At 36.5% G+C, this 25,613-nt stretch overlaps 1 protein-coding gene across 13 annotated transcripts in view; it reads left to right on the forward strand.

The window, feature by feature from the left end:
* Window positions 1-25,613, forward strand: part of RAPGEF6 (Rap guanine nucleotide exchange factor 6) — a 245,444-nt gene that overhangs the window by 191,196 nt on the left and 28,635 nt on the right. For 5 of the 13 annotated variants that reach the window (XM_032769149.2, XM_075068129.1, XM_032769143.2 and 2 more), the window contains 8 exons: window positions 4,571-4,728; window positions 6,079-6,093; window positions 8,496-8,736; window positions 10,529-10,912; window positions 16,296-16,507; window positions 17,353-17,476; window positions 19,645-19,668; window positions 23,471-23,691. In XM_032769149.2, coding sequence (XP_032625040.1) covers window positions 4,571-4,728; window positions 6,079-6,093; window positions 8,496-8,736; window positions 10,529-10,912; window positions 16,296-16,507; window positions 17,353-17,476; window positions 19,645-19,668; window positions 23,471-23,691 — 1,379 coding nt within the window. The remainder of the gene's footprint in view (window positions 1-4,570; window positions 4,729-6,078; window positions 6,094-8,495; window positions 8,737-10,528; window positions 10,913-16,295; window positions 16,508-17,352; window positions 17,477-19,644; window positions 19,669-23,470; window positions 23,692-25,613) is intronic. The other 8 variants (XM_032769151.2, XM_032769152.2, XM_032769145.2 and 5 more) reach the window with 3 other exon arrangements.

Raw genomic sequence — 25,613 nt, forward strand, 5'->3', positions numbered from 1 at the left:
ATCAAAACTGTTATAGATAAGAACACCACCTCTCAAACTATAGTGTCTGCTTCTCCCTCTTTACCTTCATCCTCTAATTCACCCCACACTTTGACCCGCATTTCATGAATCTGATCCTTAGCCTGTTTCTGAAGCTTCCTTGGTTCTTCTCTTCCTTTTTTCCCCCACAACAGTCACTGTAACTTCACCATCTGGAGCAGAACCTGATGTGCTCTGTCTCTATGCAAATCGTATCTTAAGATCCATCTTTCTTCCTTGTTCTGAGACTCTTAACCTTCTTTGTATAATATGTTATCCTACTCTTCTTTTGCTCAGTCATTCTCCCTGAAACTTGGCCATTTTCCCTCCTCACCTCTGTCCTATTACATCTATAGATGTTGCATCTGGCATATTTTAATTTACTTTTATGAGTTGACTAGAGTAATATGTGCTGTCATTAATGATACTTTTGTTTGAGCAATACTGCATAAAATTGTAGTTAAGTATTTTATACAGTACTATAAATAAATAGTACTGTATATTATAATACTATATAATATTATATATTATATAGTATTTCATACAGTACTATAAATAGAGGTGAGATGTATGTAAATACCATAATTACATTAAAAAGACTCCAGTGGATACATTAAAATGAGAGATGAGGTAGTTTTGGTTTCGTATGGATAGAAACTTTAATTTTTCAAAGTAACCAAAGCATGTTCTGCTAAATAAACCAAAGGGATTTCTTCTTCCTATATCTTAATGCAGAACTCCTCCCTGACTTCCCCGAAATCGTACTTAAGAAAAAGTATTTTGCAAATAAATATACACAAAACCATCAACTTAGTTAATTGTTTTGGGAGAAGTGCTGCTAAAATTCCATTTAATAATGGGTAAGACTTTTAAAATTCTTTTAACTCTCTGCCACAAGTGAATTATGTTCTTGCTTCTTATACAGAAGCATGACCTGGTGACTAAATTTTTTTTCTTTGATGAGTGGCCAAATGCTTACAGTTTGTGCTTTGGGCTGCAATTTTCTCAGGGCTGCACCTCTTTCTAGCTTGATGCACCACTCTGCCTAATGCTAGTCACCCTTTATAGTTCTTCTTGTGCTTGGGCCTCTCCTTTACATTCTTTCCCAGTTGATTTGTGTTGCTGCAACCTGAATCAAGAGAAGCAGGGTGTGCAAACCAGGTATAAATACACTGCTACCTTGATATAATGCTGACCTCAGGAGCCAAAAAATCTTACCGCATTATAGGTGAAACCGCGTTATAGCGAACTTGCTTTGATCCACCAGAGTGCGCAGCCCTGCCCACCCCCGGAGGGCTGCTTTACCACATTATATCCAAATTCATGTTGTATTGGGTCGCGTTATATCGGGGTAGCAGTGTATCAGCAATTGCTCTTCTTGGAAATGAGAACTTTCCCTTTTTATGATCCTGTAACAGGCCCCAGGTTCACCGTGGATCTTGCACTTACTTATTGAGAGGCCAGTTTGCAGGATTAAACAGGTCTAGCTGTTTCTCTGCTGGACCTCAGGTGCTGCTTCATTCAGCTCTTGCATACTTCATCATGTAATACTCTGGAGCATTTCTGACTGGGGAAGAACCAGAGAACAGGAAATATGAAAGCAGTAGCATCCAGGTCCCTTAGAAAAGCTGCTGGATTCAGAGATGTGTTCCTCAGTGGCAGTGCCCCTGTATGAGAGGAAGACAAAGGCCATTTGCTTCATATTGCAGAGAGAGCGGAGGTCCTTTGGAGATCACAGCATAATCTTAGTTAGGCAACCATATTTTTTATTAGGGCTGTCAATTAATCCCAGTCAACTCACACGATTAACTCAAAATTAATCACAGTTTTAATCACACTATTAAAAATAGAATGCCAATTTAAATGTATTAAATATTTTGTATGTTTTTCTACATTTTCATATATATTGTAATCTGTGTTGTAATTGAAATCAAAGTGTCTATTTTATTACAAATATTTGCACTGCAAAAATGATAAAAGAAATAGTATTTTTCAGTTCACCTCATACAAGTATTGTAGTGCAATCTGTTGTGAAGTGGAACTTACAAATGTAGATTTGTTTGTTTGTTACATAACTGCACTCAAAAACATCAGCATGGAGGCAAGTTCCCTGGAATGATGGTTGAAGCATGAAGGGACATATAAATCTTTAGCGCATCTGGCACATAAATATCTTGTGATGCTGGCTACACCTGTTCTCGCTTTCAGGTCATATTGTAACAAGAATCGGGCAGCATTATCTCCTAAAAATGTAAACAGACTTGTTTGTCTGAGCAATTGGCTGAACAAGAAGTAGAGCCTAGAAAGTCCACTCAGTCCTAAAGTTTTACATTAAGGTGATAAGTAACAGTCAAAAACAAATTGTGTCAAACCAACCTGATAGCTTTCTTTGACAGGGTAATAAGCCTTGTGGATGGGGAAACGGGGGCGGGGGTGGGGGGAGATGTAGATGTGGTATATCTTTAGTAAACCTTTTGCTACTGTCTCGCATAACCTTCTTATTAGCAAAATAGGGAAATGCAACCTAGATGGAGCTACTATAAGGTGGGTGCAAAACTGGTTGGAAAACCATTCCCAGCGAGTAGTTATCAGTGATTCACAGTCATGCTGGAAGGGCATAACAAGTTCTGAGTCCGGATCTGTTCAATATCTTCATCAGTGATTTAGATAATGGCACATAGATTACACTTACAAAGTTTGCAGAAGATACCAAGCTGGACGGGGTTACAAGTGCTTTGGAGGATAGGATTAAAATTGAAAATGATCATGACAAACTGGAGAAATGGTCTGAAATAAATAAGAAGAAATTCAATAAGGACAAATGCAAAGTACGCCATTTGGGAAGGAACAATCAATTGCGCACACACAAAATGGGAAATAACTGCCTAGGAAGGGATCTGGAGGTCATAGTGGACCACAAGCTAAATGAGTCAACAGTGTAACGCTGTTTTAAAAAAAAGTGAACATCTTTCTGGGATGTATTAGCAGAAGTATTGTAAGCAGGACACAAGAAGTAATTCTTCTGCTCTACTCTGCTCTGATTTGGCCTCAACTGGAGTATTGTGTCCTGTTCTGGGCTTCATGTTTCAGGAAGGATGTGGACAAATTGTAGAGAGTCCAGAGAAGAGCAACAAAAATGATTAAAGATCTAGAATACATGACCTATGAGGAAAGATTGAAAATATTAGGCTTGTTTAATATGGAAAAGAGAAGACTGAGAGGGGACATAACAGTTTTCAAGTATGTAAAAGGTGGTTACAAGGAGGAGGAAGAAAAATTGTTTTTCTTAACCTCTGAGGATAAGACAAGAAGCAATGGGCTTAAATTGCAGCAAGGGAGGTTTAGGTTGGACATTAAGAAAAACCTCCTAACTATCAGGGTGGTTAAGCACTGGAATAAATTGCCTAGGGAGACTGTGGAATCTCCATCACTGGAGCTTTTTAAGATCAAGTTAGACAAACACCTGTCAGGAATGGTCTGCTATGAGTGCAGGGGACTGGACTAGATAGATGACCTCTTGAGGTCCCCTACAGTTCTATGATTCTATGATTATTTTATTTTTAAATGCAGGATTTTTTGTACATTACATTTGTAAATTCAACTTTCATGCTAAGAGGTTTCACTACGGTACTTAGATTAGATTAATTGAAAAATACTATTTCGCTCTTTTTTATACAGTGCAAATACTTGTAATAAAAAATAAACATGAAGTGAGCACTGTACACTTTGTATTCTGTGTTATAACTGAAATCAATATATTTGAAAATGTAGAAAACATCAACAATATTTAAATGGTATTCTGTTATTGTTTAACAGTGCGATTAATAACGAATAATATTTTTAATCGCTTGACAGCCCTAATTTTTATAATAAAAAAGATTAAAACGTTTGGCCATGACTAGTAAAGGCATAGTCAGCTGCATTGTTCAGATGAAGTGCACAGGTTCATTCATATGGAAATTTCTACTCCAATATTTTATGCTGTGCTGAGCAACACTTTCACCATCCCACTAGTTATGCTGTAAATCGGAATGAATGCCTTAGCCTACAATGTGTATTCACCTGGTCTCTCTTTATATATCACCAAGCTAAGTATGTCAGATGCAATATGTAAGTACTTATGTATTGGGTAATTTTATAAGGTATTTTACATTGTAGCTTGTTTGGAGCTATCGTGCTTATAAGGATTTTACATTGTAGCTTGTTTGGAGCTATCGTGCTTTTACCTCCAAACATTTCTTTGCACTAAGTCACACCCTAATACTTTTACTCTTGTGCAGAATATTTTGGTAAGGTTCAAAAGCAATCAATTAAGAAATGGAGTTAAATTGAACCAAAAGGACAGATTTATTCTGTGTTGAGATCATAAGAATTTTTTTTCTGTAATGTACTGTGTTTTAATCTGTTCGATCTTGTGTTGTACATCAGATTGTTGTTAAGGAAGCTATGACTTAGAGACGGTTCTTGTTTTACATCATTGCACCTACAAAGGAGAAATGATTTTTACTTTTGCCGGGGCTAAATGTAGGTAATTTTTTAAACTATTTTACAGTGATGGCAGTGTAAGCCAGTCACAGGATGATAGTATTGTTGGAACAAGGCAGTGCAGACACAGTTTGGCCATAATGCCTATCCCTGGATCACTCTCATCAAGTAGTCCTGATCTGTTGCAGCCTACAACCAGCATGCTGGATTTTACTAATCCTTCAGGTAAAATAATACATCTCTTTGTGTTGTATATGTGTAATGAACTCTGCAACTCACCGGAGCACTCAGTCTGAGAATATATTAGTTGATATTGCAAGGTCTATTTACAAATCAGTATACAGGGATTCTGAATATTTACATATTTTAGTGAAACATAATTTACAAAACTACATTTTTGTTTACTGGTTCCTAGCATTTATATAGTGTTTGCAATGACATTGCCACAGTGAATAAAGGCTCCACAGTGATAGTTTACTTTTAAGCTTTATTTGCAACTTTTACTGAATGTACCAATTTTGGGGGAAACAATACCTTCTACTAGCACTAAACCTGTTAGCTGTACTCACCTGTTCATGCCATGGCCCTGTCAGGTCCCAAACTGGAGACAAACAAAAAAAAAACCCCAAAGAGCCTCACATATTAAGCCTTCATGCCAGGTCTCCTTTGCCGTAACTTGCGAGCTCGTTCTTTTCTCCAAGCAAAAGCAGAGCCTGGCATCTCAAGTGCCCTCCATTTAGAGAGCTCTACCACTATTTTAATGAGAGTGGCTTGGCCTTGTCTGCTCCCTCACCACTTCTTTACCATCTCCTCCCAACGCCTGTGCCCCTCCGACTGTAGCTTCTGTTCATGTGCAGTCCATGAAAAAACACTCCAAAAGCATATCGGGTAAGGGTAGGACCTGTATGGTACCGAGCTAATGCTGTTGGTCCCACACCTTATGAGCATTTCATTCATTCAAATACATTTTTGAAAAACAAAAATAAAACTTTTCAGTTTTATTACCTATACCTCTCTGATGCTGCTATAGGAATGGAGTGGGCTGCAGGAGGCAAATGTTGATCATATGCAGCTGCTGGTAAACATGTCAGTCCAGAATCATGTGTTTCCTTATTCTATATGTAATTCTAAGCATAATTATACATTTATTAAACTGCCTTTTGGCTAAGATTTTATAAATGTAGCTTAACTTTATCTTTAAGTTCATAACTTCTCTTGTAAAATAGATGTGCACATCTTATGTATATCTTATACATAAATATCCATGACAAATCACTTCCTTTCTTGCTGCAAATTCATTGTTTTTCTACGTGTAAAAAACACACTTTGCTAAAAATCTTGATTTAATGTTGGTGTGGGATTTTCCATAGTCATTAGCTGTGGCCAGTTAATCTTCCTTAACCAGTATTCAGTTTAATAGTATACGTTTGCAAAGTCATTTTTGAATGTAAGGAAGTATAAAATAGCTTTTTGGCAGATCAGCATATTACATTCATTTGACTATTGATGATTATTGTAATCTGTAGATTTTATGTTTACATAAATGGATTTTTTTTTTGTTTTTGCTGCCTGCAGCTGTTGGTTTTTACTGTAAGTATCCTGAATTCTGGCAACCTTATCTTCTTTGTATTGCGTGTCTTGTATGTGGAAATGAATATAGTTTCAAATTGCCAATATTTGTTTATAATTTTTATTTGCTTCATAAACTTTATAGATTCATAGGTCAGAAGGGACCAACATGATCATCTAGTCTGACCTCCTGCACAAAGCAGGCCACAGAACCCTACCCATCCACTTCTATAAAAACCCCTAACCTATGTCCGAGTTATTGAAGTCTTCAAATTGTGGTTTGAAGACCTCAAGCAGAGAATCCACCAGCAAGTGACCCATGCCTCATGCTGCAGGGGAAGGCGAAAAACCTCCAGAGCGTCAGCCAATCTGCCCTGGAGGAAAATTCCTTCCCGACCCCAAATATGGCGATCAGCTAAACCCTGAGCATGTGGGCAAGGCTCCCCAGCCAGCAGTCAGGAAAGAATTCTCTGCAGTAACTCTGATCCCATCCCATCCAACATCCCATCGCAGACCATTGAGCAGACCTATCTGCTGATAATCCAAGGACAATTGCCAAAATTAAACTATCCTATCATATCATCCCTTCCATAAACTTATCAAGCTTAGTCTTAAAGCCAGATATGTCTTTTGCCCCCACTACTCCCCTCGGAAGGCTGTTCTAGAACTTGACTCCTCTAATGGTTAGAAACCTTCATCTAATTTCAGGCCTGAACTTCCTAGTGTCCAGTTTGTACCCATTTGTACCCCCTTGTGTCTACATTAGTACTAAGCTTAAATAATTCCTCTCCCTCCCTAACGTTAGGATTAGGATTATTGTTTTTGTTTATTGGACAATTGCATGCCCTATAACCCATTTTTAACTAAACCAACTATTTATTTTGTGGGGGAGGTGGTATGGCTTAGTGGGTAAAGCACTGAACTGAGACTCAAGAGACATGGATTCTATTTTACTAGCCTACTGGGTGACCTTGGGCAAGTCACTTCCCCACACCGTGCCTCAGTTTCCTCATCTGTAAAATGGGAATAATGCCACTGACCTCCTCTGTAAAGCACTTGAAGATCTAATGATGAAAAGTGCTATATAAGGGCTATCTGGTGGTGGTATGTTTGTTTTTTTGTAAAAACTTTTTGCTTGCCAACTTGAATGTCCACTGTTTTTTCCCTACAAATTGAATCATGAATGGGAAAATAGATTTTTTTAAAATACTATTTACATTTAAACAAAAACAAACAGAAAAATCAGCAACAGAACCCAAACCAAAGTAATTGGTATCGGTATGTCTCTCTTTTGACTGGTAAAATAAAGTAATAAAAATTTTTAAAATGTGCTTTCCTATTTATAAGCTCTAACGCATGTATTTTGTAGATTTTAACAGATATATCAAAATAAGTTTCATGGTAAATTTTCAGAATTGCATTAAAATTGTTTGCTTTAAACATTGACTTTGTTGGTATTTTTACATCAAATACTGTTCGTAAGAATCAAACATTATAATGCTCGTTTATTCAGTACAGCCAGATTGTTTTGTAAGGTTTCATTACTCCTCTGAGGGTTATCGATAGATGGCCCTTTGTTGGTTTCTGATTCTTCTTATCAATGTACACACTTTTTCCATAATGAAATATTTACCCTGTTTGTTCTCAGCTTTTCCACTTCAAATTAATACTTGCATACAAATTATTTTTACTTTTATCTAACAGTTCTTTCTAAGTACCCTCCCCCACCTATATGAGAGATCTAAACTTTAGTTGCCCACCATTCATCAATATGACTGTGGCAGCTTTTACTATACAAATAGATAGACCCATAGTGAAAAAGTCGGTAGAATCACAGTTTTTGTTCACCAGGTTATTTAGGTCCGCATTTTCTCAATACCTTGTTTTGTTCCCTCTTCAACTCAGTTACAGCTGCTGCGAGGCTACTTTTTCTTCCAACTGGGAAAGGCTGCTGGTAGCAAATCATAAATTACTATTCTTCTTGGAAAAAGAGACTTCATCTTGAACAGACCCTTAGAATGTGTGCTATTTATTCATGCTAAACTATTTATTTGATCTTGTATTTACCAGCGACATTCTGTGTAACTTTCCCAGACCTGAGGAAGAGCTCTGTGTTGCTCAAAAGCTTGTCTGTCTCACCATCAGAAGTTAGTTCAATAAAAGACATCATCTCACCCATCTTGTTTTTCTAGTATCCTGGTACTGACACAGCTGCAAAAAACACTGCATCCTGTAAAAGTAATTAAATTTCTTAATTATGTAAAAAATAGGATGGATTTTTAGAAAAAAGAGAACAAATATTGAGAATTTACTTTTTATCTAGCCCTAGGTGTATTTCACCCCATCTGACAGATGAATACTTTTTTATCCTTTCAAGGGAAGTATCAGTTTTGCATTTTAAAGGTGTTTTTCTTTAAATTTAGATATTCCAGATCAAGTTATAAGAGTTTTCAAAGCAGATCAACAAAGCTGTTACATTATAATAAGCAAAGACACTACTGCAAAAGAAGTTGTGAGTCATGCAGTGCACGAATTCAACTTGATAGGAGCCTCAGAAACCTATTCTCTCTGTGAGGTGTCTGTTAGTCCCGAGGGAGTCATCAAACAGAGAAGGCTTCCAGATCAGTTCTCTAAATTAGCAGACAGAATCCAGCTCAATGGAAGGTAAAATTGTACTTCTTTTGTTTTGTTTGACTTTGTCTTTAAAAATGAAGCATTTTGAAAAAAATATCAGAGAACAGTGTCTCCATTAAAACTGGAGAAGAAAGTCTAGAATTGTCTCCTATATTACTGAGAATTGCTTAAGATGTAAGCATTTATTTCAGGGTACACAAAAATTCTAACAGAATTGCTGCCCTAGGCTATGTGCAAATAAGATGAATTATTTTAAACTGTAATTATAGTGTTTCTGCTTGCTGTGCTTATTTGACCTGTCTGCTCTTTTCCTGCTTTTATGGCAGAAAAAAATATTTTATGCATCCACTCAGCATGTAATTATAATCTCAGGCTTTCTTGGAGTGGGGAAAGGAGATCATTTCCACCTGAAGTTGATGGGAACTTATTCCTCGCATTTTGATACTTACGATCTCTGATGCTGTCCATCTGTAAAATCATATACTTACACTGAATTCCAGTGCCATTAATCAGCACTAGAAGGAAGGCTTCCTACAGCTGCTAAGTATGTTTTGCTGGGAGGTGAGGGCTAAGGTTTTTCCTCCATAAATGCCAATAGCTCTCAGAACTCTCTTGTCTAGGATTTCAGGAGTTTGCAGGAGAGCTTTCCTGGCCACTGCAACTTTTTCAGAGTTCTCAAACTGAGTTTAAGTTTAAGTCATAAAAAACACTCTTACCATGGATATAGGAATGTGAGTTCCCCTACAAATATTTTTAGACACTGGGTATGGTTGTATCCATCACTATAAAGGAGGAGAGGTTCATGACAAGTGGTAGTTGGATATCTAACAATTAGAAAAAGTATAGTATCTGAGTAATACATGGCAGATAAACTTTAGTGTTTAAAAAAGTTTGGAATAAGTTCAGTCACTAAACTCAATTTAGAAGGTCAGTGCAAGATATACAATAGTTTACATTAAAAAGGAATAATATATATACTCTGATGATGTTTACCATGTTTACCTTCTAATCAAAAGATATGCTAACTTTCTTTTTCTAAAATGTAATATTTCAGCTAGTTGATATTAACTTAAGATACGTGCATCAGCTTTTATGCAAATCATTGAGAGTTACACAAACATTAAGGGCTTTAGCACATTGCCTGATGATCTGATCCAGTCCAGAAGATGTGTTAGAAAGTAGAAAATTCTGTTCAATTCTCCTTACAAGGCAATAGAGAATTTATGAAGGACAGTCATTTCTATATCTGTAAGTGATCTCCTTTGGACCATGAAATTTCTTACATGCGTTTTCATTTCCTGAGTACTGTGTGCTTCATGTACATGTTAATATATTATGCTAATTTTTCCATCAAAAATGGGAAAATACATTTCCATCAAGATGTCAAATATTTCTCAGGATCCAAGGCCATTCAAAATGTTAATTTACTGCTGCATTTGCAAATAGACAAGCTACTGACCTTTTACTGAAGGGCAAGGCTATTCTCTACACTATTGCAGGCTAGTATATAGGAACTAGTGATTAATGAAGAGGAAGAAAATATTAAAATGGTCTCATACCATATTAAACTTTTTCACTTTAGTAATGACAGCATTGTGCAGTGGGTAGAGTAAGAAGCTGAGAGTTGGAACCAAATTGCCTCTCACTATTAGGTGCTAGGCATGTCCATTATAGATAACCTTGCCAGTTGGTACATCTGTCAAGTGAGGATAATGCTGAGGCATCAAGGGATGATGATAAATTTAATTGTATGTAAAGAACATTCAGAATGTCAGAGGAAAGCTGCTCTAAAGTTTATTATTATAATATAATTTATCTTTAGGTATTATCTGAAAAACAATATGGAAACAGAGACATTATGCTCAGATGAGGATGCCCAGGAGCTGCTCAGAGAGAGTCAGATTTCTCTTCTTCAGCTGAGCACCATTGAGGTGGCTACTCAGCTATCAATGAGGGACTTTGAATTATTTCGCAATATTGAGCCTACTGAATACATCGATGACCTCTATAAGATGGACTCCAAAACAGGAAATGCTCACCTGAAACAGTTTGAGGATGTCATTAACCAAGAGACATTCTGGGTTGCCACAGAAATTTTAACAGAGCCCAACCAGCTCAAAAGAATGAAGATTGTTAAGCATTTCGTTAAAATTGCCCTACACTGTCGAGAATGCAAGAACTTCAATTCCATGTTTGCCGTTATAAGGTAAAGTACTATTGTTCTGGCAGATATTGATCATCTGAATTTTATATTTTTTACTCATATTAAATTAGAGCTGAATATGATTGTAGCATCAAATGCAATTTTAATAACTTCCATTGTAGGCAAGAAAAGAGAATATTTAGTCTGACAACAACTTGTGAGGGTACAGTATATTTTAAAACAAATTTTCAAGTTGCACAGAATACCAGTCTATACAAAAAGGTATAAATTCACTACATTTTTTCCCCTCCCTTGCCCTCAGTTTTTTTAAGTATTTGTACTGTGGTATTTGTCATTGCTCCTTAACTGTTATCTGTGTATTCTTTGCTGTCCATGAGGATAAGTAAAGGAGAGAGAGTGTTTGGACAAGCCGTGCTCTTGGCTTAGAAACCTTAGAAACCTGCTGAATATTGCTGCTGTTTTCATTGATTGCTCTGCTTCTCTGATTCCTGAGTACTTTGGGCTTTTGAGCATACTTCCTTTTCACTCAGCATTACTTTCTCCCTGTGTATTTGAAAGAAACCAGCGATAAGGCGGTTACATAATTTTTTCTCCCTCATTCTTGTAGATTCTTCCCCAACTCATTCTCCAATCTATCTCATCTTTGTCTGGCTAATTTAAATTTTCCTCCGTTCTCTAACCAGTCACTCAACACCTTTTCTGTTCTCTCTACTTGATGTATTTGGGTTCTTTCTTTGCATTTTGGGACTAATTCTGATTTATACCATATGCAACTTCATTGACTTGAATAGTCTGAGCCAAACAAATGTCCTGTTCTCTATTGCTTAGACCCCATCATTTGTCAAAAAGACAATTCTTCACAATATGTCTATCTGGACTAATTTTTCAGCCAATCAACACTAATACTATTTCTGAGAATTAGGATATTTGAAGTTTTTTCAACCCTTTAATTCCCTTAGCCTCATTTACAGAACATGTATGATTCTGTTTTATTCGGGGCTATCTATTTGTGAAGCTAATCCTGAAGAGATCTTTACTGTGCATGTAGATGTGCAGAAATAGATACCCTCATCGCCATTTCCTAATGCCTAGTTTCTCATGGGTAGGAACTACTCTACCTATACTCTATATTTTGTCTTCATCAGGCCCTCTAGGATTGAAGTCTTGTTTGAGAAATCAACCTTTGTTTTTACCCTTATTTCTAAGGAAACATGCCTTTGTTTTGGCTGTGCTACAAGTAACTTATTTGCAATTTGGCATTCTGTGTCCAGATGATGCCTTCCTTCCCTTAGCATAGTTCTTTCTGCATGTGTCTGGAGGGCACATTGTTATGACTGATAGCTTTTGTTTATAAGATTTATCAGATATGCAAATGATTTGGCAATAGTATTCGGGGAAAATTGTGCCGATTTTGTATTTAGTTTAAAATTAACCAGTTTTGATGCTTTTTGAATCTGATATTTATACAACTGTGTATTTGGGTTAAACAAAATTTCTAACTTTTTTTTTATTCCACTAATCATGACAATGGAGAATTACATAACTGCATGATATTAAAATGCACTTTCTTTTAGCTTTGATATATAGAGTGGTAATCTTAGACTGAGTTTCCAAAGCATTTTGTTCTTTAAAAAAAAAAAATCTTATTGTGGGTGATGTTATAAAGTAGTTACTTTTTTCCAATAAAATGTAAATTTATCTTTTCATACAGAGATGTATGAACTGTTTAAGGGTGCTGAGACAGTAATTGCAGAAATTGTTTGCATGGCATCCCATAAATGTTGTACTAAGGGTCGTTATTGAAACTAAAATTGTCATGCATTTCCTAAGGTCCATATAGTCACATATATGTCCTGCTACTTCAAGCCATCCCAGTAGTGGCTCACAACATTGCCCTTGCTAGTTCTCTATAATAAGTACTCCTATAAAAACTAAATCCTTTCAAAAATTGCTTTAGCACAGGACACCATCCTTTCTCAAGCTTTTCTTCCCTTATCTTGTGTATGTTATAAATCCTAAGAGCCAGAGTGAAACCATTCTGGTGCCTTCAGGAGTTTGTAGGATTCAGTGAGGGTCTTCCCTTATCTGCTTTTTTGGTGTGCGTTCAGTATATACATCATTTTAAGCTGCTTGTTTTCTAAAGGATATAGATTGAGTTTCTGTAACTCTTGTAAACTACGACCTGTAAATCCCTGTATCATGTGGTATTCTTGCTTGTATATTTTCTATAATCTCCTTATAGTATGACCAGAATGATATAAATGTTTTAAAGTAACTTCATTTGTGCCTTAATTTTCCTGCTTGAATCATTTCCTATATTATATTTTTGAATGTATTGCAAAATGATAAGTGTTTTCTCCTCTCCTCTGTACTGATCTCCTCTGTACTGATCTGCATAGAATACTTTCACTGTGGGAGTTTAACCTTTTTGGGTCAGGAATTTCTTTCAGTGTTTAATATTTGTGGGTACTACGAAAGGCTAATAATAATATCCATGTTATGTTAAGAATACCCTTTTCTATAAGAGAGTGGCATTAAACCAGCAGATTAGACTAGTATGAGGATTGATGCAAGATTAGGCTTCATGATCATAACACTTTAATCTGACTGTAAATGTAAATTGATATACTTTGTTAGATTTGTTTTTACTCTTTCAATCTGTATCTGTATAGATACTGATTCTGTTTTAAGAAAATTATTAATACAGTAAAATGCCACTAGAAATATGTACTTTGTCGTTGGGCCAATTATTTTTAATAAGAGTCGTCAAGCACCAGTACAACCCTGCTTTAAATAAAGTGTACTAAAATATACCGGATATTAATCAACTTATTTGTGCACTATTATTATTATATTATTCCTGCAGATACCTCAATGTATACTGATTGAAAGGAATTCTGATTTCAGATGCTGAAGTATTACTTGGAAGCCTTTTCATTAATAATCTGTGAATCCAAATGCCTTCTACGAGAAAGAGCACATTAAATGATATTCTTTTCCCTTCTTATCCAGCACTGGGAGCATATGAGTGTCATAAAAATCCTCTAGGGATTGAGCTAATACAAAATTTCAAGTACGCTTCAAAATTAGTGGGCCAGAGATGAAATACTATTACCTGCTAATCACACTCTGTGCTGCCAAGTTAGGGTTAATGGCAAAAGAAACACCTTACTTGTTTTCCTAAATGTAAATTCCTGGGAAAAAATACAGCACTTAAAGGATTAAATTGCTTCGTTGACTTTATTATTAGACTGTTGCATTGTAATGAAAGATTTTAAAAAGTTTTATCAAGGAAATTCTTAATGCAGTTGGAAAATTATTATCTGTGATGTTTAACCTCTCAAATTGAAAATATTCGCATTCAACATATTTAATGTGGTAATCATGCTAAGAAGAGTAGGCATTTTGTGGATGTTATCTTCTCTGCAGGGCTGCCAAATTATCTGACAAACAAAAAAATCAGTTGTACTGATTTTGACATGTCATGGTCATTAGTGTTTTGTGGGGCTGGAAAATGTCCTGATAACACATTAAAGACTAGGTTTAGCTGGAATTGAATAAGCACACACAAGGAAAGGAGTCGGAATGCAAGGAGCCTTTCTCTCAGTTTGTCCCTAGGGTAACGGCAGTTGTGATTTGCTATCCTGGGTCTCTTTAAGGCACAACTCCCCCTAAAGAGACAACAGGAGGAAAGGACCATGACCAGCCCTGCACACCAACAGCCACTGCATCTGGCTAGTTACACCAGGGAGCTCATGATGCACCCTCCTAAGGGAGCAGGTGCATTTCCTCTTTGCATTCCCCTCAAGAAGAAATTGTCTCTTTCAGTCCCAAAGCTTCCTTGTGGCTGCCCTGTAAGCAACTCTACCCCCTCATCCAGCGTAGGGCAGTACTTAAGGGCCCTAATCAGCCCCTAAGGATAGTGGGTAAGCACAGGGATGATTTTATCAGCGGGGGGGGGAGGGGGGGGGACTCTTCCAAATTTCAGTTGTTATATTTCAAAAGAAAATGAGACATTTATTTTCTGTTGACGAGTAAGTTTATCTTCATTTCTTGCTTTCTGTGGTAGCATAGACAAAATGTAATAAAACAAAATGATATCTAATCCCTATCATGTCATATTAAAAAGAGGCTTATTTATTTGCTGCCTTTCAGAAAGGACAATTGTTTTGGTTTCATAGAGCGGTGTCCTGATCAATAACAGCAAATCTTAGTTTAGTGATTTAAGTGCAACTTAATCTAATATTGACTGTTCTGTATTGCGAATGTATGCGGTGTAAATGTTAAAATCATAAGTCTTGTGACTGAGTAGAGAAATAAGGGGTGCAGCTGAATTTAACTGACATACCTACCCAGCTAATAATATGGACAGAGAGCACAATTGGTTAGTTTTGGAACCCAAATCTAATATCTACTGAAAGAAACTTCCTATAGAAAGCAGGTGTGTGAGACAAGATGATGGACAAGCTATCTTTTTTAGTAGCTATAATTTTTTTAAAGTCATTCTACTTAGTATAACTAACCTATTTTTCCTCCTGGGTTTGTTCAGTTTACATATCAAAGCAAGATTTTTCTAACAGCTGGTTGCATTTGTACTACTGCCAATTTGAATATCAAGCTGCGTGTGTTCTGCTTCTTAACCCATGTATAATAAAGATTCTGGAGAATCAGAAATCACAGAACAATTTTGCTGATGCATGAGGCAGAATAGAATGCATCTTGCTGTTCTGAAACTATAAGGATCCATGGTGCTGATGAACAAAAGTCATTAATCTTATGACTGTATGATTCTTATGCAACTTTAACTTAGTGGATGGAGATTTTTAAGTTGATTTATAAAATGTGCACCTGTCTGTAATTTTTTAAGGATTGTAACATGCACCAAATGAGTCAGATGTAACAATTTTTTTTGAAATATCTACCTCTTTCACTAATTTGCATATCAATACTATCCATTATAAAGGCGCCTAATCTGTTCCTTCTAAGATTTCTCCCCACTTGTTTGTAATGAATGTTCTGCTCACTCCTCTTGCGTTCTTACTGTAACTGTACCTCTTAATCACTTCATTAATTTTTCACCCGTGATATCCTTTCTTTGGGATAGAATCTCACTGTCAAAAAATGGTTGTTAACTTAGCTGAACACAGGTAATAGATTTGTCTTGGAACTATATTTTTAAATTGGCATACTATGACTATGAAAGTGTTATCATACTCTTCATGTCCCATTTTCAATGTTCAGGAGAGTGCCCAGCAGTGGCTTATTGGTAACTTATTTGGCTGCAGTGTGGCAAATAACCAGATTTAAAGTTAGCCTTTTAAAAATCCTTTTTCCCTTTTTAAAAAATGAAGAAACCTTCACCACCTTATTAAATGCAATAGTCCCCATTTAACAGCTGATAATGGAAAAAAATTATCTTTTACAGTGGACTAAATCTGGCACCAGTAGCACGACTCAGAGGTACCTGGGAAAAGCTACCAAGCAAGTATGAAAAGCACCTTAGAGACCTTCAAGATCTTTTTGATCCATCTAGAAACATGGCAAAATACCGCAACATTCTTAGCAGTCAGAGCATGCAGCCTCCAATTATTCCACTGTTTCCTGTTGTCAAGAAGGATATTACATTTCTACATGAAGGTAACTCCCTATGCAGAGACGTAATAAATCAAAACGTAGAATAATATTTTAATCCTTTCTTCTTTTGTGTCCAGTGTTCCACATTATATGACTAAAAAGAATACGTAATGTAATGCATGATGTAGTCTCCTCTTGATTAAAATGAAATATAATGCAAAATGTGTAACAGAGGAGGCAGATCCTAGACAAAAATTAAAAATTCAGTGGAGATATTAAATATTTAAAAAACTTAATCTTCATCAACTGCCTCCAAGGTTATGATAGAAGAGCTTTTGACTGTAGTAAACAGTGTTCAGAACACTTCAGATACGTTTCTGTCATAACTCATCATCACAGTATTTGCAGAGTTAGTTTCATATAGTGACTTGCAGATGGTTACTTTTGCTTTAAAATATTTCTCTTTATTTAAAACCTTTCCTTTTTTAACAGTTTTCTATTCTTCATTAGTAAAGATTAAAGGGTTCTAAATATGGCAAGTTTTCAGATCTGTTGTCTCAGAATTGTTTGAACTAATTTAAAAGGGTAAATGCGTCAGTTTCATATTTGCACCATTTTAACATATGAAAACAAATCTGTGCATAGTCAAATTGTTCAATTTTTCCCCTACTGACAGCTGCCACTTTAGAATTAAATTAACAAGGGCAGAGTGAGCATTCCTATCTACTTTGAGTGGGCCTGACTGGCATCTGTATTCTGCCAGTACGCAACTTCCTGGTTTTGACTGATCTTGAATTAAAGGCTTTTGACATCTGCTGAAGGGTGATATTATGGGAGACAAATAACATGTCAGCCTTAGAAAAGTAATGAATATTTCTTATATTTGTTCTGCATATTTCATTGCACAGGAAATGATTCAAAAGTGGATGGCCTGGTAAATTTTGAGAAGCTTAGAATGATTGCCAAAGAAATTCGACAAGTCGTCAGAATGACCTCTGCTAACATGGATCCAGCTGTAATGTTCAGACAAAGGTGTGCAATTAAACAAGAAAGTAGGATTAAAGATATCTCTTATGCAGTAGATAGGGTATGGGTTTTTGTGCATGACCACGTATTTATGTTCCATTATTATTTCATTATCATTAACATTTATCATTAGAGTGAAATCTGTACCAAAGGGGATTTGTAAGATTAAGGAATATATTTTACCATGGTTTTAAAATGAAAATATTCCTGTTTATTTTTCATAATCTAGCTAGCACTTTAGGGTATATTAGTACAAACACTATTTATTTTATTATGCATCACAGAAAAAAATCACTACACCTGCGTACAGCCTGATTATAATCAGGCTGTGTGCAGATGGAGTGCAGAGCAGAACCATCACCATCTCCAATCTGGGACAAGACATGAGGCTACTTGTAGTCTGTTGGCTGGAAAAGAAGCAGCAGCTATTCCATGTCAGGTGTACAGGATGTTAGAGTCTCAAGATCCATGTAAATATACGTTCTGTTGGCCTGCCATATTTCATCTGGTTGAATTGATGTATGCAGGAACAGTACAGAGGTCCCCTACCCCCACCATCTTCACCCATGGTCCCCTTGCGCAGCCCAAGTGTAGGACTTTAGTGTGGTGGCCCTTGCAGCAGCTGAGTCAGGGTGATGCCCCATACTGAATCAGTAAGAATGTTAGTTAAGGGTATGTCTTCACTAGCAACTGGCTGTGTAGTTGCAGCACCAACGCTGAGAGAGAGCTCTCCCAGCACTGTAAAGCCCCCCTCCCCCACGAGGGGAGTAGCTGCCAGCAATGGGAGCCCTGTTACCAGCAGTGTCTACGCTGCCATTCTACAGCACTGAAACTTGCAGGGTTCGGGGATGGGGGTTGTTTTTTCATACCCCTGAGCAAGAAAGTGGTAGCACTGTAAAGTGAAATTGTAGACAAGGCCTTAGCCAGAAGGAACCTAACTTGGTATTCAGTTCACACAGTGATTTTTCAGGGCTGGCAGTTAGAAAAAGCACCATTTTACTTGTAATGTGAGCAAGTTTGGTATGTAATTATTGAGCTACAAATGTGGCATGCCACAATGTTGTTTAAGCATAGTCACTTTTCAGAGAAGGATCTTGCTTTCATAGCAGTATAGATTATACAAGCAAGAAGTCCACATTTAAAATGAAATCCGTAAAATATTCATCTGATGAATTACAGTGGCTCATCAGAAACCATTACAGTTATATAGGTAAATCATATATTTACAGATCAGTTCTGTCTAAAAATCTATCTATACTTTAAATGCTTCACAGGAGACAATGAAGTCTAATTGTTACATTGATTGAATGTCAAATAAATAGTTCACCTGTGATAGGCCTTTTAAACTTCCAATCTTAAGGGGCACATCAGAGTGCTCTCATAAAATGCTTTGTCTGCTATTGTTCTAATTAGCACCTATCATTAGAAGGGAAAAGGTCTTTTTTTTCATTTCATTTATAGTCAGTTTCATTGTTTCTCCTGTATAGTCAATCACTTTCCTCTGTCATAAAAATTCCAATAAAACGTTTTAATTAAAAAGACGAATGAACAAAATAAATGTAGTGCTCATGCAAATACTTTGACAAGTTCATTACTAATTAGAACAAAGCTTCTAATTCTTTAGAATATATTTGTCAAATAACATATTTTTCCACAAGCAATCAAAATGAAAAACACAAATTTATACCATTTCTTAGTATGTTTCTTATAATTACAATTCTAATGCATTAAATTCCATTAATCTCATAACATTTCCCACAATGTGAATTTTTCTAAAAGATATAAAGGTTTCATTCTGTCTCTCAAAAGTAAATAATAACAGGTAAGCTGTTTGAATTTGATGATGCAACATCAAATATTGATTTTTCATGTTAAATATTTCCCACAAGTTAACTGGAGTTTGGCTTTAAATTCGTAGGTTAAACATAAAAACATGCAATATGTTCTTCTATATTCATTAAAATATTGTATGGAGTTCTCTCCCCTCCCCCCCCCCCACCCGCATTCCGTTAAAACCGTATGTTATTCTTTGAGAAGAATGTTTGCCTGATAGCATTTTTTCTTTTCTGTACTTTCCTGTCTACATCTTTTTCATCTTGAATGTCAACTGTGATATTTTTCCTGTGCTTTTCTGTTCAAATACATGCTTCAATGTATATGGCTCTTGCTTACAGGAAGAAGAGGTGGAGGAGTTTGGGGTAAGTGTAGAGATGAATGCAACTAAGATAAACAAAGATTATGCAACTTTTAACATACTGCATCCTCCTCATTAGTGCATGCATTTGAAATACAGCATGCATTTTATTAACCCTGCAATACATATATTTGGTAAACGGATTTAGAGAAAATCAGGAACAAACACTTATTTCCAGTCAGCTTTTGTACCTCAAGTTGATTTTATGTTCTAGATAAGCTGTTTCAACTTTAGTTTAATGCAGAAAGAGAAACTGTTATCTAATTACAGTCTAATGCAGAGTATTTTTTAAAACAACTTTTAAAACCTATCTCAGAAGTTCAAACTACTACTTATTGTTTTATACTGCAACTATGTATTGGGTTATTGTAATTATAATCCTTGCTAAACTTTTGAGTCCAGTTGTAATTCTGAGTTGCATAATATCTCACATTTTTTAACTATACTTACAAAGGATCAAATCCTGCATTTGGGCACATTCCAAAATTCTCATTGACTTTACTTGGAGTTTTGGTTGTGCAAGGAATGTAGAATAGGGACCAAAATGATGAGGATTGAGTGCGCAATATAATTGGCTAATAAATATTCTAACCAATGCCTGCATATTACAATGACTTAATATATTGGAGCTGATTATTGGCATTATTTGGGTTCCTGGAGCCAAATAATCCTTGATCCTAGAGTTTCCATTAAAGAAAAAAGAACTAAATAGCAAAAATAAATAAAACAAAATAAAAACTAAAAATAAATAAATTTAAATAGGAATTATAATCAACATACCTCTTCTATTATTTCTTTCTCCTGAGTAGTGTGAAGGACAATGACATAGCTAACACGTTCCAACCCTGGGATTATTGTGAAAACAATTAAAATGAGAATGAGAAAAAGTGTATGATTTTTAAAAGGAATTGACTTTTTAAAAACTCTGTATGTACATAAGAAATAAAACCCATAGGTCATTAACGATTAAGTATAAAGTTGTCTAGTCATCCACCTACACTTCATCAGATGGGATTTCCTAATGCAAATCAGCACAGTAAATTCTGCCAATCACGTCTCCCACTCCTTGCCGAGATCTCAGTACCTGTTCATTGGCTGTCCCTCTTTCCATCTCTCTGTATGTGATACTATACAGAGGAGGTATAGCAGGTGGTGCTGGGACACGAAAGTCTAGAATATTTCAGTGAGGACCTACAGCTGTGAGTTCAGTTAATGATGAAGCCAGTTTCTTTTCTTTTTGTTTGTTTTATATTTATTTAAAAACCCATATACAGTCACCCTCACTCCTATGCTAGAAAGCCATTAAGGAGGGAATGGTTGTAAGTATAGGCCTTTAAAGGTGATCTGCAAATACTTTTTTAAATTGTTTGTGCCCAGTTCTTCTACTATATGATGCAAAAAGGCAGACTGAAAGCTTGTGTCTCAGCATTTTTTCCTCCTTTTTTAAGTCAAAGGATGCGAAATCGGATTCCCTAGTTTTGCTAGATTGTTGGGGTCCAAGATGTGGATTGAGAATGCTCATCCTGTAGTTGCAGGGATATTGAGTTGCGAACACAAACATCTTTTCTTTCCTGTATGTATTAAGGTTTGGATTTAAATAGATTTTAAAATTCTGCTTCTGTTAACAAGTCTGACTCCAAATAGCTTCCCCTCTTAATTGCTTGGCTTTTGGTCTTCTGTGATGACATAAATCCACTAGTTCACTAGTCATCCATTACATTCCAGGGTGGACTTGAATCTCTAATGTAAAAAACAGGAGAGGGCAAATAAATATTTTTGGCTGCCATTGCTCACATTCAAGCAAAAAGGGGCACTAGCTCAATTTTTTCTCTATTTTAGGTCATGTTTAAAACCGTACATGAGATTCTGGAAGCTAGTTCCCATCCATGTATGCTTTGCCTGTGGGCAAAGGAATAGATTCTAATGGGGAAATCTGTTCCCTCATCCCCACTATCCAGGGAGCAGAGTGAAGTTTTCAGGGCTTCATGGTAGCTACCACCAATATAAAGCTTGCTAGAGAGCTTTCATTTGGTATGGTACTGTTAAAATATCAGTGAGCATCATGGTTTATAGCATAATATGGGTAGTCTTCCATTGTTCCTGACCATAATTGATAGATACATATCTACTTTAGCATTGAATGTATCCAAATGCTGAGGATTCCACAACCTCTCTTGCCATCCGCATGCTGTAATAATGATACGTTTTCCATAATTAACCTATATCTTCTTGATGTATTTGAGATGATTATTACTTTGAATTTGACTTGTGAGTGAGTGATCCAAAAATTTATTAAACTCCTTTTTTTATATAGTGGACAGCTGTGTCTCCCCTTCGTTCTTTCCTTAAGTTCAACATGTCCAGTTCTGTTACATTTTCCTAAAATGTTAGGCTTATTTTCCACCTCTTTTACTATTATGGTTACTCTCTTCTGAACACTTCCTGTGGATTTTGTGAAGCGTTGTTACTTAAGATCCTGGATCATTTGGGCTTTTGGCCTTTATGCCTTCTTATATACCTGTGAAATATGTTTATTTCCAAATAATAGTTGCATATCCTGCCACGTGTGATTTCTTTAACAAGTCAATTACCTTTATAAATATCTTTATACAGCATTCACTTTTAAACGAAAAGTTATACCTGTGAATGCTTTATAAGACTGTTCAGGCATCATTTATATGAGTTAAATTTAAAGCTTACTTTAGAACTTACCATGTAATGCAGCTGTCATGATGAACATTTATAAAATATTTTCTTGATTTTAATATTGACCAAAATAGAGTTCTTGGCCATACCTTGGCAATTGAACAAGAGGTGGATGACAGTTTGAATCTACAAGAGATTTAGTAAGGGATTAATAGAGCCTTTAATCTTTAGGTCAATAGTTCAAAGCTAGCAAAGTTGGATAGTGACCAACAGATGTAACAATGGATGCTTAAGTTAAACTATTTGATGATCTAGCTCTAATTCCTCAAGGAGCAAGTGAATCTAAATAGGCAGCCCTTTTGGCAATTTCAGAGACCAAAGATTAAAGGGACATGGAAGGCTTACGTACTCCTCCATAGACAGGGTATCTCCAAATCAGGGTTTAAGCATATTGATAGACCAATAAGAGTAAAGCATGGACTGTCACTGTCCTTCTATGCCTGCCATTTTGAGAAATAGAAGACTGCACTTTCCTGTGCTGTCAGTCCAGCAAAAAAAATAAAAGGCTTTGTTGTGGGCATTATTTCTAGGTGGCAAAACAGAATGAGGAATGAGTAACATAATGCACTTTGTATATGTGAGACTGCTTTTCTGTTTATCACAACTTTACCAATTCTTCAGACATTTTGGAGAGCTTAGTGATAGAGTAGGATAATTCAGTAATAGTTCACCTCCGCAAGAAATTAAGTTTTCAGTCTCAGATAAACAGATGCTAAGGACCAAATTACTTAAACCAACTTCAACACTGTTGGTACGTTTGTCTGCCAGCGTAACCCACAATTGAAATGGTAAGGGTTTTGCAGAACAGAACTAAATTAGCAAAGCTGTATAGGCAGCTTACACAGCATTTTGCCTGGTTCTTGCCAGTTCCACACTTTCACGAGTAATCCTTTCTAGACTCAATATACTCTTGTCATTTTACCAAATTACTTTAAGACAAATGTTGTTTTAATGCTATTCATCTCTTTAACTCATTTGCATCAGCATGCACGAGCCCTAACTGAAGTGTGCTGGTATTAATCTGCTTCAGCATATGCTACTATAGCACTTCATTCTTGAAGCGAACCTGAAGTTTACTGATTTGTCTTTTCATTTTGTAGGTCTCTGAGCCAGGGCAGCACAAACTCAAACATGCTTGATGTTCAAGGAGGTGCTCACAAAAAGCGTGCTCGACGGAGCTCACTCCTTAATGCCAAGAAGCTGTATGAGGATGCCCAGATGGCCAGGAAAGTGAAGCAGTACCTTTCCAATCTGAATGTGGAAACCGATGAGGAAAAATTCCAGATCATGTCACTTCAATGCGAGCCTGCATATAGCACTTGTAAGTAAAGCAAACTCAGTTAGACGAGGTTGCTTGTGGAGAAGATTACCCTCCTTGCCATATGAACCTGGTTACATATACTGTTGTGCTAGAAACATAGCAATATGTTTGCATAGAAGAAGACCCCTTTAAAGGACTGTCACTTCTTGATTATGTACAATATTTTTAAATGATGACCCTACTACCTTCAAATATAAATTTAGGAATGTTTTTAACAAAAAAAAAAAAAGGCACGGTAGTAAAAAATTTGTCTGTCATTGCAGACACTAAAAAAACCTTGGCTGATACAGTTTCAGCAACCCAGCATTTGTCTTTGGTTGCACTTGCACAAGTCTGGAGTGACAGCTCTTATTTTTGACCTTCAGTTGTTAAGTTGTGCGTCATTTAATAAGTCTGCCCAAAGAATCCTATTGTACACTTGATCCATTCTTGCTGCACTGTCACTTCACAGAATTAAGGAAGGATAAAAGTAACATTTACCATACGAGCTGCAAGGAAATGAAAAGACACAAAACCAATATAGAAACTGGCCATGGATAAAGAGTAAATAAGCAATTCTTGCATTATGGCTTACAATAAGAGTTGAACAGAAGGAGGGAGTTATGCCAATATTGTCAGCGTTGACTGATGAGACTGGCATGGTTTGACAGTCAAAAATGAAGGGCAGCAGCAGGAAAAATCTTGTAAACTAAACTCCTTTGAGACTACCTTACTAAATAAGGTTTAGTCTTCTTTATATTTTACCCTTATATAGTACACAGTCCAATAAATTCCTATTTTTTAAAATTAACAATTATAATTGCATGTGGTTTTGATAATTATTTTTGTGAATAATTTATTGACACCTTAACTAAGGTGAGCTAGTGGGGAAGGAATTGAGACTTTGGCAGAAGGAAGAAAAGGTATATATTTGCAGAAATGATCACTTTGCACTTAAATACTATCTTTCATCTGAGGATTTCAAAGCCCTTTCGATTAATTTAGATAAGCCTCTGAAATTCCTCATGACATAAATAGCATTATGTCCATTTTATAGATGTGTTAACAGAGTACAGAGAGTAAGCGAATGACTTGCCTGACTTGGAGTCATTTGCAGAATGAAGAATAGGACTTGAGAATTTTGATTCCCAGGCTGAATACTTAGCTCTTCTCTTTAGGATCGCAGTAATGAAATGGATGATAGATACGTCAAGAATTAACTTGCTTGCTAGGTATCCTCCCTGCTCTGTTAACATGGTGTGTGATCTTACCATATTTTTACCTAATATATTGGTTTGTATTAGGATATTTTCCATTTCCAAAGCATTGTTTTCCCCACTTTCACCTCCACAGGCAAGTGTGGTGTACAGACACGTTCCCTTGGTCATCTTGCCGGGTATATAGCTCTTGTTTTTGTGTATAATTATTGTTCCCCTCTCCTCCCCCCATCCCCAATGAAATTGTTTTGTGGCTACATACTAGAGCGCTCTCAAGAAGTAAGGAGGAGTAGCATTTATAACAGCAGCAACCCAGGGAAATCTATGTGGGAGGGATTTGGGTGTTTGAAGGCAGGTTCTGGAATGGAAAGCTCATGGATATGTAGCCAACAGGGTTGTCTTCTCCAAGTTTAGAAGCTGAAGTTTGGCTGGACCTCAGGAAGTCAGTGCTTTGGTACTAGAGCAGTGGTTTTCAACCTGTGGTCAACCCTGGTGGTCTTTGTCTAAGGCAGTGGTTTTCAAATTTTTTTTCTGGGGACCTAGTTGAAGAAAATTGTTGATGCCCACGTCCCAACGGAGCTGGGGATGTGGGGTTTGGGTGTGGGAGGGGCTTAGGGCTGGGGCAGAGGGTTGCGGCGCAGGGATGAGAGCTGCGGAGTGGGCCAAGGAATGAGGAGTTCAGGGTGTGGGAGCAGACTTAGGGCAGGGGCAGAGGGTTAGGGTGCA

Source organism: Chelonoidis abingdonii, chromosome 7, assembly GCF_003597395.2.
Source record: "Chelonoidis abingdonii isolate Lonesome George chromosome 7, CheloAbing_2.0, whole genome shotgun sequence".
Taxonomy (NCBI): domain Eukaryota; kingdom Metazoa; phylum Chordata; order Testudines; family Testudinidae; genus Chelonoidis; species Chelonoidis abingdonii.